At 39.2% G+C, this 13,354-nt stretch overlaps 2 protein-coding genes across 2 annotated transcripts; one reads left to right on the forward strand and one right to left on the reverse strand.

Moving 5' to 3' along the window:
* Positions 1 to 5: 5 nt before the first annotated feature.
* On the forward strand, positions 6 to 7,337 carry LOC308689814 (cystine/glutamate transporter). The gene is made up of 13 exons (XM_081363833.1): positions 6 to 203; positions 619 to 871; positions 1,864 to 1,990; positions 2,399 to 2,514; positions 2,613 to 2,738; positions 3,229 to 3,328; positions 3,404 to 3,448; positions 3,549 to 3,672; positions 3,764 to 3,867; positions 3,965 to 4,061; positions 4,967 to 5,116; positions 5,199 to 5,376; positions 5,503 to 7,337. The coding sequence occupies exons 2-13, from the start codon at positions 628 to 630 to the stop codon at positions 5,565 to 5,567; spliced, it is 1,476 nt and encodes a 491-aa protein (XP_081219959.1). The 5' UTR covers positions 6 to 203; positions 619 to 627; the 3' UTR covers positions 5,568 to 7,337.
* foxm1 (forkhead box M1) lies at positions 6,666 to 13,100 on the reverse strand. Its single transcript, XM_081363832.1, has 9 exons — positions 12,892 to 13,100; positions 11,765 to 12,177; positions 11,537 to 11,676; positions 10,542 to 10,724; positions 10,318 to 10,446; positions 10,133 to 10,192; positions 9,814 to 9,871; positions 9,551 to 9,726; positions 6,666 to 8,724 (listed from the first exon to the last, which is right to left on the reverse strand). Exons 2-9 carry the CDS (start codon positions 12,138 to 12,140, stop codon positions 7,933 to 7,935), a joined length of 1,914 nt encoding a protein of 637 aa, XP_081219958.1. The 5' UTR covers positions 12,141 to 12,177; positions 12,892 to 13,100; the 3' UTR covers positions 6,666 to 7,932.
* Between the last annotated feature and the right edge of the window lie 254 nt (positions 13,101 to 13,354).

Raw genomic sequence — 13,354 nt, forward strand, 5'->3', positions numbered from 1 at the left:
ACAGAGCACAATGGCACATGGCTGTCCCGTCTAAAAGGCTTTAATTACTCGTGTTGATGAATCTGGGGAAGACTGCTGGCTTTGTTTCTTGCCTGAGCTCTGAACTGGATGGTCAGTTTCCAGGGTTACTCTGCATGAAAGGAGGTGCAAAACAAGTTGCATAGAGCAAATGAGAAAAGTATACTGGTCTTACTAGCTGACTGGTGAGTAGATTTGACTTAAATGAAGATATGCATTTGAATATTTACCAATGTCTTTAGCAGATTTGTATTACTTCGAAAATAATATATTGACATTCTACTATATTTGCAACTACATCATATCAGTCATCAGAGTAATAGTAGACTGCCTGCTTAATATCTGCTACACTTTATTTTGATGGTCGCCACACCAACTGACTATAAGTAACTTTGCAAGTCCACCAACTTTTCTAACCTCGACAGTTTACTAATATTCTAATTAGTTAGTTGACATAGTTGTAAAGTTTCTTATATTTAGTTAGTAGAATGTCTAAAGTGGACCATCGAAATAAAGTGTAACCCTTGTTGTTTGTTTACTGTGATTTAAAGCGTCACTTTTGATATTTGTGCAACTTAATTGTGTACACTCTTTGTGAAGATCTGAGAGATGGGGGTCTCTAAAAGAGCTCCCGCCACTGATAATGTGTCCGATGGAGGTAGCAAAAAAACCACGAAAGATGATGCAGTTCATCTCAGGAGGAGGATAGGGCTGCTGCCATCCATTTCCTTCATCATTGGCACTGTGGTGGGCAGCGGCATCTTTATCGCCCCCAAAGGCGTATTGATGAATTCGGGCAGTGTGGGATTGTCCCTGCTGGTCTGGGCCCTGTGTGGCGTCCTCTCCACTTTTGGTGAGGAACATCTTTGGTGCTTATACACTGTACTGATCAAAAGTTTTGTGTTTTTTAATTGGAATTTGGAAGTCTGTGTTTTTTCTTGGTGAGTTCAGCAGCATCAACAATAAAAACAGCATGTTCACTATACACTGCACAATAAATCTCACTCACAGCGTGTCTACACTGTTAATGAGAGTATTTGTGAGTTTGCGACCAAAAACTCTGTTGTTTTGAGGTGTTTGTGGATTTTGACTAAACCTCTGATTGGCCATTGCATTCAAGAGATCAACAAACATGTCTGTGATTGGCTACATTGCTCACCGCTGCAGAAACACATTGTAATTAGAAACATATGACGTTCTCCAGAGCACAAACACTACTATGCCACTAATCTGACTCGTCTGCTGAGCTGTGGAGTTGCCAAACCACACTGTGATTGACAAATTTGACACACTTTCTAAAACAGACCATTCCAACTTTAGATACACCACACTGTTAAGACTGTTTTAAGAAGAAGAGCCTAGGATGGGCTTTTAAATAATGCCTCTTGGATTATCATCCCATTTCAACAATGCAGAGATAATAGTCCCAAGATACCTTGTCCATTATGTTGTAACAGCATTTTGGCCTATACAGCCAACAACGACTTTTTTTTAATAGAAGTCTCTTCTGCTCATCAAGGTTACATTTATTTGATCAGTAAGAATACAGTAAAAACAGTAATATAGTGAAAAATTACAATTTAAAACACGTAATCCATTATTCCAGTATTCAGTGTCACATAATTTTTTTAACAGTTATTTTAAATTGTACAAATATATTTCACAATATTCCTCTTTTTTTACTGTATTTTTCATCAAAGAAATGCAACTTCTTTCAAAAACATTTACAAATCTTTATTATTCAAAGCTTTTGACTGGTTGTGTGTATGCTATTTTGACTTTTAGCTCTCCCACGCTGGAAAATCCTGTTCAAAACAGTTTTGAAATATTGCATGTTCTCTTCAGGTGCCCTGTGCTATGCTGAGCTGGGCACAACCTTTACTAAATCAGGGGGCCATTACACCTACCTGTTGGAGACTCTGGGGCCCCTGCCTGCCTTCCTGCGACTGTGGACTGAGTTCATATTCATCAGGTGTGTGTGTGTGTGTGTGTGTGTGTGTGTGTACTTGTACAACTATCTTTGTGAGGACCAGTTTGAGTTTTAGACCATTGGAGTGAGGACAAAGAGAGGACATTTTGGCCGGTCCTCACTTTCTGAGAGCCCTTTAAAGGCCAGTTTGAGGGTCAAGACTTGGTTTTAGGGATAAGGTTATAATTAGGTTAAGGGTAGGTTTAGGGTAAGGGTTCGGGTTAGGCACTTAGTTGTGATGAGTAAGGTTAGGGTACGCGGCTAGAGATTGCATTGTGTCAATGAATGCCCTCATAAAGATAGATGCACAAGAGTTTGTGTGTGTGTGTGTGTGTGTGTGTGTGCGCACGCGAACAGTGTTTGGGTTTTATTGTGTTCAGCGAATTGTTAAATGTCCAAATGTCATTTCAGACCTGCAGTGGCTTCCTATGTGTCTCTGGCTTTTGGCCGTTATGTAGTGGAACCGTTTTTCTTGCCGTGTGCCGCTCCGACATCTCTGGTCAAAATCGTCAGCGTGCTTGGAGTCAGTGAGTGCAGTTCCTTTAAGATCAGTGGATTACTTAACGTTTAGTTTGTACAGCGAACTAAATCTGTCATGTAAAACTGTAAAATATTCTATCTATAGCGTTTGTGGTGGCAGTGAACTGCTGGAGTGTGTCTTTGGCAGCTCGTACGCAGATCTCGCTGACCTTCATCAAGATGTTTGCTCTGATTCTGATCATCATCCCGGGCATCATGGCTCTGGCCAATGGTAATACTGCAATATATTACATATAAATAATAAAATAGTGTAAAATGGGCATAATACTGTACAATGAATTTGCGGTATGGGCATCTACTGTAAAATTAAATTGCAGTAAGGGCATCTTACTGTAAAATTAAATTGCGGAAAGGGCATCATACTGTAAAATTAAATTGCGGTAAGGGCATCATACCGTAAAACACATTTACTGGTAAGCTACTGTAAAGAGGAACTTACAGTAACTTACTGGCAATAGTGCTGCTAGTAAGTTACCGTAAAAATACGATAAAATGTCTAACAGTGTACAATAATCATTTAGGATTACTTTGGAAATTTTTCAAACAAAATCTTTTCATTTTACGTGCATAAACCTTGTTAAAATTATTTTTTGTTTTTAAATGGTTTTTGCTTCAGTTAATAACCCCATTTTGATAATTAATTGCAATATGAGAAGACAGTAAGGCAACTGACTTCTTATTTTCATTTTTTTTTGTTTCAGGGAAAACTGAAAATTTCCAGAATGCCTTTGACTCTGATTCTTTATCTCTGACCAAACTTCCTTTGGCCTTTTATTCAGGTCTTTATGCATACGGCGGATGGTGGGTATCATCAGTGCCAAATATCTAAAAGGAAGGGATTAAAAAAAATAATGTAAAGTTTGTTTTTTCTTACAGGTTTTATTTAAATTTCATAACCGAAGAGGTAATTAACCCCAACAGGTATGCAGAACTTCTTGCATTGTTGAATTGAAAACTTGACAGAATGTTTTTATGAATATATAAAGACGCCTAAGATTCCTTTCTCATGTATTCCTGTTAGAACAATTCCATTGGCCATCATTTTCTCCATGGTGACAGTTACCGTGTGTTACGTTCTGGTCAATGTGGCTTACTATACAATGATGACCGCAGATGAGTTACTGTTATCAGATGCCGTGGCAGTGGTTAGTAGTAGTGGACCACTTGGAGATGAGTATTACAGGATCTAGTTTGGAGAATAAATGTCTTGACTGTGCTGTCCTAAATGCATTGCAGACGTTTGCAGGTCGGGCTCTGCAGGGTATAGCTCCAGCAATACCCATATTAGTCGCTCTTTCCTGCCTTGGAGCTCTTAATGGAGGCTTTTTTGGTTCACCCAGGTAAGGATCTCAGAAACGTAAAGGCAAAAGAAGTTTTTCATCTAAATTTATGTTTAATAGCTTTTGACCAGAAGATTTTGTAACTCTGTTTCTGCAGGATGTTGTTTGTGGGAGCCAGAGAGGGTCACTTTCCAGTGATCTTCTCCATGATCCATATTCGCAGACAAACACCACTACCAGCCGTGCTTTTTCTGGTACAGTCACATCTGGTGCTAAGTACACTTTCAAAAATAAAGGTTCCAAAAGGTTTTCGCAGCTATGCTATATAGAAGAACCCTTTTTGTTTCCCCAAATATTTTACTGTGTAAAAAAAAACATTTTAAATATCTAAAGAAATTTTTCCACTATAAAGAATTTTTTTGTGAAATGAAAGATACAAAAGGTTCTTCATCCATCAATGCTAATAAAGAACCTTTATTTTTAAGAGTGCATGTTGATAACTTACAAAATGTAGTCCATTACAGATTACAGATTACATGATGACAATAAATCTATTTGATTACACTACTTTTTGATTACTCTTGACCTAACATAGTTTATCACATAGTTTTGAACATGATTAATTTATGCTATATTGACATAAAAATACAAAGATAAAGAAAATATATCTTTGTTTTCAACAAAGTGCATTAAACTTTACAAATTGGGGTTTGTTAAGGAACTGCTTTTATAATAAAAACATAACTTTAACACTAAAAAGGATTAAATATTTTATTTGTTTCCTTACATGTCATGTGACCATTAACCAACATCTTGTGAATGTATTGGAATATTAATTTAAAATATTTCAAGTAAAATTGTGTAGGTTTATAAGACGTTGGTAAATTTAAAAGAGGAAAATAAGAATTAGGGAGGATCAATTAATTTGGAATCATTTAGTCTACTGTCATTATGTAAAATGTCATAAATAGAAGAGTAACTGTAATCTGATTACAAGTAGCCTATTTTAAAATGCAATCTAATCTAATTACAAGCAGACCTGCTTTTTTTTTTTTTTTTTATCTGATTATGTAATCCAGATTACATGCATCATCCCTCTAGCCATATCTGGTTCCTCCATGATCGTCATGTCCGCTCATGTTCCTCCTGATGTTTGCAGTATCCTCTGGTCATCATCATGTTGGCAAGAGGAGAGATCTTTCAACTGATCAACTTTGCGTCGTTCTCCCGTTGGCTCTTCATTGCCATGGCGACCTTGGGAATGATCATCCACCGCTACAGATTTCCAGAACATCCTAGACCGTTCAAGGTCCATTTAAATGGCTTATTAATTGATATATTAGTAGGAATTTGTCACTGAATTTATTAAACATTGGTGTGACTGTGTTCAGGTCCCTCTAGCAATTGCGGTGGTCTTTACCATAGTGTGTTTCTTCATCGTGGGCCTGTCCTTGTATTCGGACCCTTGGAACACGGGGGGCAGCTGTGCCCTCACCATCTCAGGAATACCTGTGTATTACCTGACAGTCAAGAAGTCATACATTCCTGAACGCTGGAAAAAATCCTTCAGTAAGTACTGCAAAGCACCTTTATTGAATCCATAACTTAACATTCATTTTAATTTGATTCTTCAGTAGAATTATTCCTGGGATCAGTCAAAGCTCCAATCACTGACCTAAACTTCATTGTGTGCAGATTATTTCAGTCAACAGATGCAGATTCTTCTGGAAGTGGCTCAGCAGGAAGTTCAGACTTACTGATGGAGCATCACCAAACACCAGCTAAATTCATGTGCCAAGTGTTGCGATTGGCGTCAAAGTTATACATTTTAGTGGTGCTTGCTATTACTATTGCTACAAACCCCTAACCACCCTACACACTTAAAAACAAAGGTTTTAATAGGGGGTTTTCACAGTGATGCCACAGAATAACCATTTTTGGTTCCCCAAAGAACCTTACAGTGATTGATTAGTTCTTAAAAGGTTAGTTCACCCAAAAATTAAAATATGGTCACTCACCCTCACGTCATTCCGAACCTGCAAGACTTTTGTTAATCTTCAAAACACAAATTAATATATTTTAAATTAATTCTGAGAGATTTCTGTTTCTCCATTGACACAATTACCACTTTGACGCTTCAAAAAGTTCATATAAAGATCGTAAAAGTAATCCATATGAATCGATCGTTTGAAACTTGATTGTTTTATTAGGCTTTAAATCACATATAAATCAGTGAACATAAACAAAGCTCAACTGTACTTGCTTGATGCATAAGAACAAATCTCATTGGTTCTTGCTGAAGCTCAATCGTGCTGCGTAACACAAGAATGAACCTCATTGGTTCTCGCACATCAAGTATCTGATGTGTGCGTCGATGAATGTTTATATGTGAATAAAAGCCAAAAAACTGTTCATCATTTAAAGCGATCGAGTCTCTTAAGAAAATTTGGACTATAACGTTTTTTGGACTAAATTAGTTGTGTCGAAAGAACTTGAGGGCGAGTAAATGACAGAATTGAATTTGTTTGGGTGAACTATCCCTTTAAAAGATCCATTATTTTCTGTCTCTAAACCTTTTTACTACTATAACCGTTTGTGCGATGAAACCGTTGATGCCAATAAAGAACCTCTTCTCGCTATATGTGTAGGGACTGCACAGCAACATCCTGGCACCCTATTCTGTCAATCACCACTCACATTTTCTTTAGTAAAATTCTAGTTTTTATTTAAATGCATTTTTAAAGTATCCCTTTATTCCGAAGAAATAAGTACAATAGGAAGAGAAACCAAATTGTGTGCTTTGTTGGAAATGACAATTGTAGTTTCTGGTCAAAGCATGTTTTCATAACTCAGTGAAATACCAGGTAGATAACTTTAATATTTCAATACGATCTTCACAAGAATCACAAAACACGTCCTATTATTTAGTTTTTTCAATGGTAGAGGGTCTGAACGGGACATCTTTTTATGTTACCAAAAGGTAGACTGTTGAGAAATGTCAAAGCTGATTAATAAATAGCTTTGAAATCTTACAAAAAGCCAAGTATCAAGGCACTTGGTAATGACAGTGACAGATTTTCAAATGTCTGAGCATGAATGTACTTTTATATTTTTAGGATTTCATATTTAACTTCTAACGCTCATGTGTTCTGACATTTTAACACCATCAATCTATCAACTGTGTAGTTTTGTATATTTTTTATGACATCTTGCATTTGTTGTTGTTGTTTTTACATTGGAAGAATACAATATAATGTGACATGAATTAACAGCTACATTTGATGGTAGTTTTCAAAGCATATGAACTCTGCATGCTTACTAATCACTCTAGGCTATACATGGAAATGAACATTAAAAGCTTTGGAATGCACCAAAAATCTCTTAGAACGCTCATCTTGGTCATATCCAACATCCAGAACACAAGTGTCTGAAATTATTCTTAATAGCAAAAATACATGAATGCAGAAAAGCAGCAGCAGCAGCAGCAGAGATGAGTCACTATTACGACATGCTTGTAACCATGAAAACACACATTATAGGATGTTATAAACCGCTCAATACTCCATCTAAACGACTGGTACGTTCTACAACAGTAAAAAAGTGCAACACTTACATGACCATCAGCAATCAAATAACAACCCTTCATTCTAAGAGAAAACGTATATAAGGTTTTGCATTCGGTTTTATTTTATATGGCAAATTCTCTTAAAAATCTCTTTTTGTGTGTCATTTTTACCGTCAATCGATCTGGCTAAACCAAGGTGTTCAAAATTATTTCAAAACAAAGAGATAATGTAAAGATGGGTAGTGTAAATTAATGAATCTGTTAAATCTGTTTGTTCACTTACTTATAATACACACACTCTCTCTCACGCTCACATTTATATATTACAACTTGTGCAAAATAATTATCTCTAAGTACATTCGTCACTAACAGGTTTGCTCACAAATAAAGGCATACATATCCAAAACACAAACACGTACAGTAATAGGCAGTGAAATAGCAACATTTGTTAGCAGAGAAATTAAGAAAATACTTATAAAAATAGAAGAGATCAATAGCAAGTAAATAAGAGTCAAAGGCAGTGAAGGAAGTTAAGCAGCTCAGATAAAGGAAGTCAGGAGTCACTTCAGCTCAGGGATAAGCTGGGACCAGCTGATGTTCGCCATGCCGAGATCATCATCCTCAAGGCCGGTGAAGCTGATATCCACTAGAATTTTACTCAAGCTGTCGTTCATGGTATCCAGGACGAGCCCTTCGGTGAGAGAGCGGTTGGCGAGGCCCGCCTGCAGCAGCTCTCTGGAGCAGGCCGGGGTGGAGCGTCTCGGGGAGGGTCGGGCACAGGTGAGCAGCTCTCGAGGGGAGCTGAAAAGCGGCAGCTCCTTAAACGGTGTGCTGTTGAAACTGAAGGGTGTGTGTTCGTGCCGCTGTGGGGTGAGCTGTGGCCCGCTGGGCGTTCGAATGGGGCTGAAGTCCAGCACGCCTCCCTTCCCGACTGGAGTGATCCTCCAGGGCTCCAGCACTGTGGGCGGCTTGCTGGGAGTAGATGAGGAAGGGTGGCTGCCCTTGATGGGCGTTTTAAAAGTGTATTCTCTGTTTGGGCTGTCAAAGTTGGGTTTACAGGTGGGCAGGGGGTCCGGATCAGGCTCCGCCTCCTGAGTGTCTTGGAAGGTGGAGACGTCAGAGACTACGCCTGAGTCGAAGAGAGTGCTGTCGGGGTAAAGCAGGACGGGTTCCTCATTGGCCGGCCGGACCAGGCGCTGTTTGCGGCGGGAGCTGCTGTTTTCTCGCTGTCTGGTTTTGGGGGGCGGAGCTTCAGACACCACAGGAGTCAGAGACACACACACAGGCTCCTTCTTTATCTCCTTAGAGGCGGGATTACACAGCATCACCGAGCTCACGTCACTCTGCGAGACCTTACATGAAACACATGCGTTAAACACGAAATGCTTTTCTCAAGAAATGAATTCTCTGTTGTAAAAGACCATAAAGTTAAATTCTGAGCTACCATCAACCATTTTAAGACCCAGGTATACTTCATTTCAATTAACACGCTTTTCTGTGTATAGGCCTATCATTTGCGGGGATCAGGTAGCCGCTATTAATGAGGTATTGAAATCGCTTTTGAATTTGCGCTCACTTTTAACTTTTGCGATCACGCATACTCGTGTGTACAGGGAGTGGCGATACTGACTGCACGGACAAAATTGTGCACATGAATGGTGTGAGTGGACGTCCGTGGACCCTCCCGATGATGAAAATCACATCACGTGGACTGCTGAAGTATACTTTGGGCTTTAGACTAGCTTCTATCAGTTAATGACCATACATGACCAGCCAGATAGCATGTTGTAAACCATCCACCATTTGGTTTTAGGTGGATTTTCAAGCAGGGTTGAATGTATTGATTTCCAATTAATTGACCATTAATTAATTAATTAATTAATTACCATAACACTCAAAAAATATCATTCAAATTTAATTAAATGCGTTACTTGCCATTCTTTGTGTAATTTACTAGAAATTGCTGAATGAAAATTGTTTCAAAGTAAATCCTACCTCAAATCTCTCTCTCTCTCTCTCTCGCCAAAGTTTGTTTGGCAATATTTAGAAAAAAAGTTTTGTACTAATCTTTAGTGAATAAAGAGTTGTTCAAGTCAAGTCTCTCTCTCTCTCTCTCTCTCTCTCTCTCTCTCTCTCTCTCTCTCTCTCTCTCTCTCACACACACATTTAGGTTTTTACCTTAGGAGCAATCCGGACCCTCTTGCTCGCACTGCTGGAGCTGTGAATGGAAGCGCTTTGAGTGTGTGGAGGAGTGGCGAGAGACACGGGACTGGAGGAGGGCAGTGGCCAGAGGGGAAGCTGGATGGGAACCAGGTACGAGTCAGTCCGAGGCAGAAGAGGCTTCATCTTTCTCTCTGAGGGCGAGCGGAAATAAAGGACCATCAGGAAACAGACTCGTGTGCTCTGAGACATTCATCTCTCTCATCCATCCCAACACTCACCTGTGCTACTGGCGATGGGTATCGCTTTCTTCACCTCCGGAGGACCTCTCTTCTGTTGCTACGGGAACAAAGAGGATTTGTTTACATTTGTTCAAAGTGTGACGTTCAAAATAGCTACGGCGTCAAGGCTGTCTGTCTTTCTAAGGAATCTTAGATGATAAAAGGAACAAAACAAGCGATGATCTCGAGCTGAACGTGCTTCCTTCTGTCTGTCTGAATCTCCCTGAAATAAAATAACTGATTCCTGTAGAAGTAGAAAGGCTGGTCCCTGTCGATCTGCCCGTGAGAGGGTGATTTAGAGTACGAAAGGGGATCTTACTTGATGGTAACCAACTTGTGTGGTCTGAGGGCAAGTGGGGGTCACTGGGTCAACCAAAGGCTGTGGGATGAGCCAGGAAATGAGAGATGACCACATTTGAAAGGAAAAAATCGCATATGGACAAAGCAGCACTGTAAGTGACTGGGATATAATGAAGCGAGAGTGCGATTTGTATTAATACACACCTTGTAAACCTGGTCCAAAGTGAGACAGCGGTTTGCTTCCGGTCGAATCGTCCAATAGGAGATCTTGCCATCAGGAGACGATTCACGGACAAACATGTCATGCAGTGAGAGATTATGACGTATGGAATTCTAAAAAAAATAAATAAATAAATAAATAAATCACTCTCAGACATCATATATTACAAATTTGTGTAAACTGAAAATGAATTCACTTTACACGCTACCTTCCATCCGGGTTTTGCGACATTTCTGAAATACGGAAAATGGTCTTCGATCCAATTGTAAATTTCCTTCAGGGTCATGTGTCTGTTATTCTTGCTGTTGATAGCAAACTGGATCATTGCCATGTAGGAATACGGGGGTCTCTCGGACAGAGGGTCCTTCTCCTTTTCGGGACATTTGGGCAGCTGAATGAAGAGGAAAGAAACAAACAATATTATAAAATGTCATTTAAAAAAAGCAAATCATTCGGGGTATAACGATACACTGATATCACGATTCGTTCGATACACGACACTAATGTCATGATACCTCAAACAAAGCCAAAATAGAGTTAGAATAGTACTTTTTTTAACTACTACTTCTAACACATATTGCAAACATTTAAAGGGATAGTTCATTAATTACTCACCCTTATTTTGTTCTAAACCAGTAAGACTTTCGTTCATCTTCGGAACACAAATGAAGATCTTTTTGATGAAATCTGAGAGCTTTCTGCCCTTCATTGAACTATTGCTTTGATGATGAACAGACTGAATTTAGGCTTTTATGCACATATAAACATCCATCAACTCACACATCAGTTGTGGTAAACAGAAGCTCAAGCATGCAAGAACATGCGAGGACCAATGAGGTTCATTCTTGTGAGTTACGCAGCACGTTTGAGCTTCCGCATGTGAATAAAAGCCTAAATTAAATCTGTTCATCACATAAAGCAATCGAGTCTCTTCAAAAATATTTAGACTAAAATGCTCAATTCATGTGGATTAGTTTTACGATCTCTTTATGAACTTTTTGAAGCGTCAAAGTGTCAGTAGCGTAGCTGTCAGTGGAGGGACAGAAAGCTCTCAGATTTCATCCAAAAGATCTTCATTTGTGTTCCATAGAAGATAAACAAGAGTCTTACGGGTTTGGAAGGACGTGAGGTGACTAGCTAAATGATGACAGAATTTTCATTTTTAGGTAAACTAACCCTTTAAAATAGTGTATAATTGTGTACCTGATTACAATCACTTGGATTGTCCTTGCTAGGGCATTTTTGGTTCGACTCCGGTCCGAGTCCATCAGAGCTCATTTTTCCCAGCCACTGGATGTTCGTCAGACTATCATCAAGCGGGTAGCACTCAGTCTCCTTTTTCACTATTGTCATGGGTAAACAACAATTCAAAAACACAGTCATCTTACATTCCTCACAACTTGCAAACATGCTCATAGTCATGTCCCTCACCTTTCCCAAGTTCAGCCCCAGGTTCTGTAGAAAAACACCCAAGGGTTTTGCTCTCCTCTAAACTGGTGCTGCCACTGAGCAGGATGAACTTGTTTCGGCCATGAGGTCCGCACTCCTTCCCTTTGGCTGTCAGGGCGCTGATGACACTCTGCAGATCGGCTGCTTTCGGGATCACCACCACCTGTGTGTCCGGCATGGTGGGGTGGTCCATGATGCGGATGCCATCGGGGAAGCAGCGGGCGGTGGATGGGGTCGGGGTCAGGGTGGTCTGGGAGCGTGGCCCATCTGCCTCATCGCACTCTACATCAGATTCACTCTTCTGAAATGGCAGCTTCCTCCTCTTCAGGATGATGGGTCTCCTCGGGCTCTCTCTCATTGTTTGCTCACAGCAAATGGATCTCTCTGATCCCTGTCTAACAACATAAACCATAAAATGTTATAAGTTTTTAATTCTAAATACAATGTAACTTATATAGGAACTAAGTTACTCGACTACAAAAACTGGAAGCTTCGCTACAGTTGCGCGAAGATGAATCATACAAACAACAAAATAACAATACATCTTGAATCAAAAGCAGATTAAGTGTCAAAATAAATTTGACAAATTTGTGAAAATATAAATCAAATATATAGAAATATCATATATTTGCAGATCAATATCATATATTTGCAGATCAATGTACCGATAAGAAAGTCTGTTGATGAAACGACTTTTTTGTCCAACGACTCTTCAGTGACGAATCTAGTTCTATATATAAAATACCGTTACAAACTGATTACTTTCAATCTCATGTACTGTACTGATGTACTTGTTATTATAATGACGACAGATCATTCCGAAACAAAAGTTGTTGTGCAATGCAAGGTCTGTAAAATAATTCGCTTTTATTTTATTATTTATCTATAACGTTATTCGCTTAGATCGATGGTTTAAAACACATTAGAGATTAGTATTATTGTCTTAAAATTAATAGATATAATTAATACACTTAATTATTAAATTATAAACGATCTTCCTTTATTATCTGACATGCGGCCTAGTGATTCGTCTAACGTTACCCACTGTACACCTACTGTTTAATTAAAAAAAATAAGACACATCTCAAATAATACGAAGCGGATCAAACCTTCATATCATGTCCGCCGTGCAGATGGTGGTTTATTCGAGTTAATCTGGAAGTGCTGAGAGGTAAAATGTATTTTGATGGTGTAAATGAAAGACTCCGGAGTCCGGAGACTCTTGTGCGCATTTGGTGAGATTTTGAATTTTGGCGCAGAGCGGTGCAGCGTTGTCACGTGATCACGCTGCGCCCAATGGAGAGTACAGATGGGCGGAGACATCGAGTGTCGAGTGTTGCTGTTTTCTACTGTGCAGTAAGTTATACTCCTTTAGGGGGCGATCGGCGGCCCGGATTGACAAATTGTAACATTTTCTTCTATTGAAACATTCAACAATTTTATGAATTTCTACCCCATTTGTTGGTTGGAAACCTGCTACCGCAATTTAAAAAAGCCTAAGTCAATAATCACAAACGAATGTGACTGATCCGCTGAGAAGAGGAACACAGTTTATGTAGTCTGATCTATTTT

This window comes from Scardinius erythrophthalmus (assembly GCF_964197995.2).
Source record: "Scardinius erythrophthalmus genome assembly, chromosome: 4".
NCBI classification, from domain to species: domain Eukaryota; kingdom Metazoa; phylum Chordata; class Actinopteri; order Cypriniformes; family Leuciscidae; genus Scardinius; species Scardinius erythrophthalmus.

Bases quoted from the DNA above. Each gene is read 5' to 3' on its own strand.
- foxm1 (XM_081363832.1), bottom strand. From the start codon at position 12,140: ATGAGAGAGAGCCCGAGGAGACCCATCATCCTGAAGAGGAGGAAGCTG. The intron at 10,725-11,536 runs GTACACAATTAT...CTCTTCATTCAG, and splicing joins ATCCAAGTGATTGTAATCAG to CTGCCCAAATGTCCCGAAAA. The intron at 9,727-9,813 runs GTGAGTGTTGGG...GCTCGCCCTCAG, and splicing joins ACCCATCGCCAGTAGCACAG to AGAGAAAGATGAAGCCTCTT.
- LOC308689814 (XM_081363833.1), top strand. From the start codon at position 628: ATGGGGGTCTCTAAAAGAGCTCCCGCCACTGATAATGTGTCCGATGGA. The intron at 872-1,863 runs GTGAGGAACATC...TGTTCTCTTCAG, and splicing joins TGGCGTCCTCTCCACTTTTG to GTGCCCTGTGCTATGCTGAG. The intron at 3,673-3,763 runs GTTAGTAGTAGT...AATGCATTGCAG, and splicing joins TATCAGATGCCGTGGCAGTG to ACGTTTGCAGGTCGGGCTCT.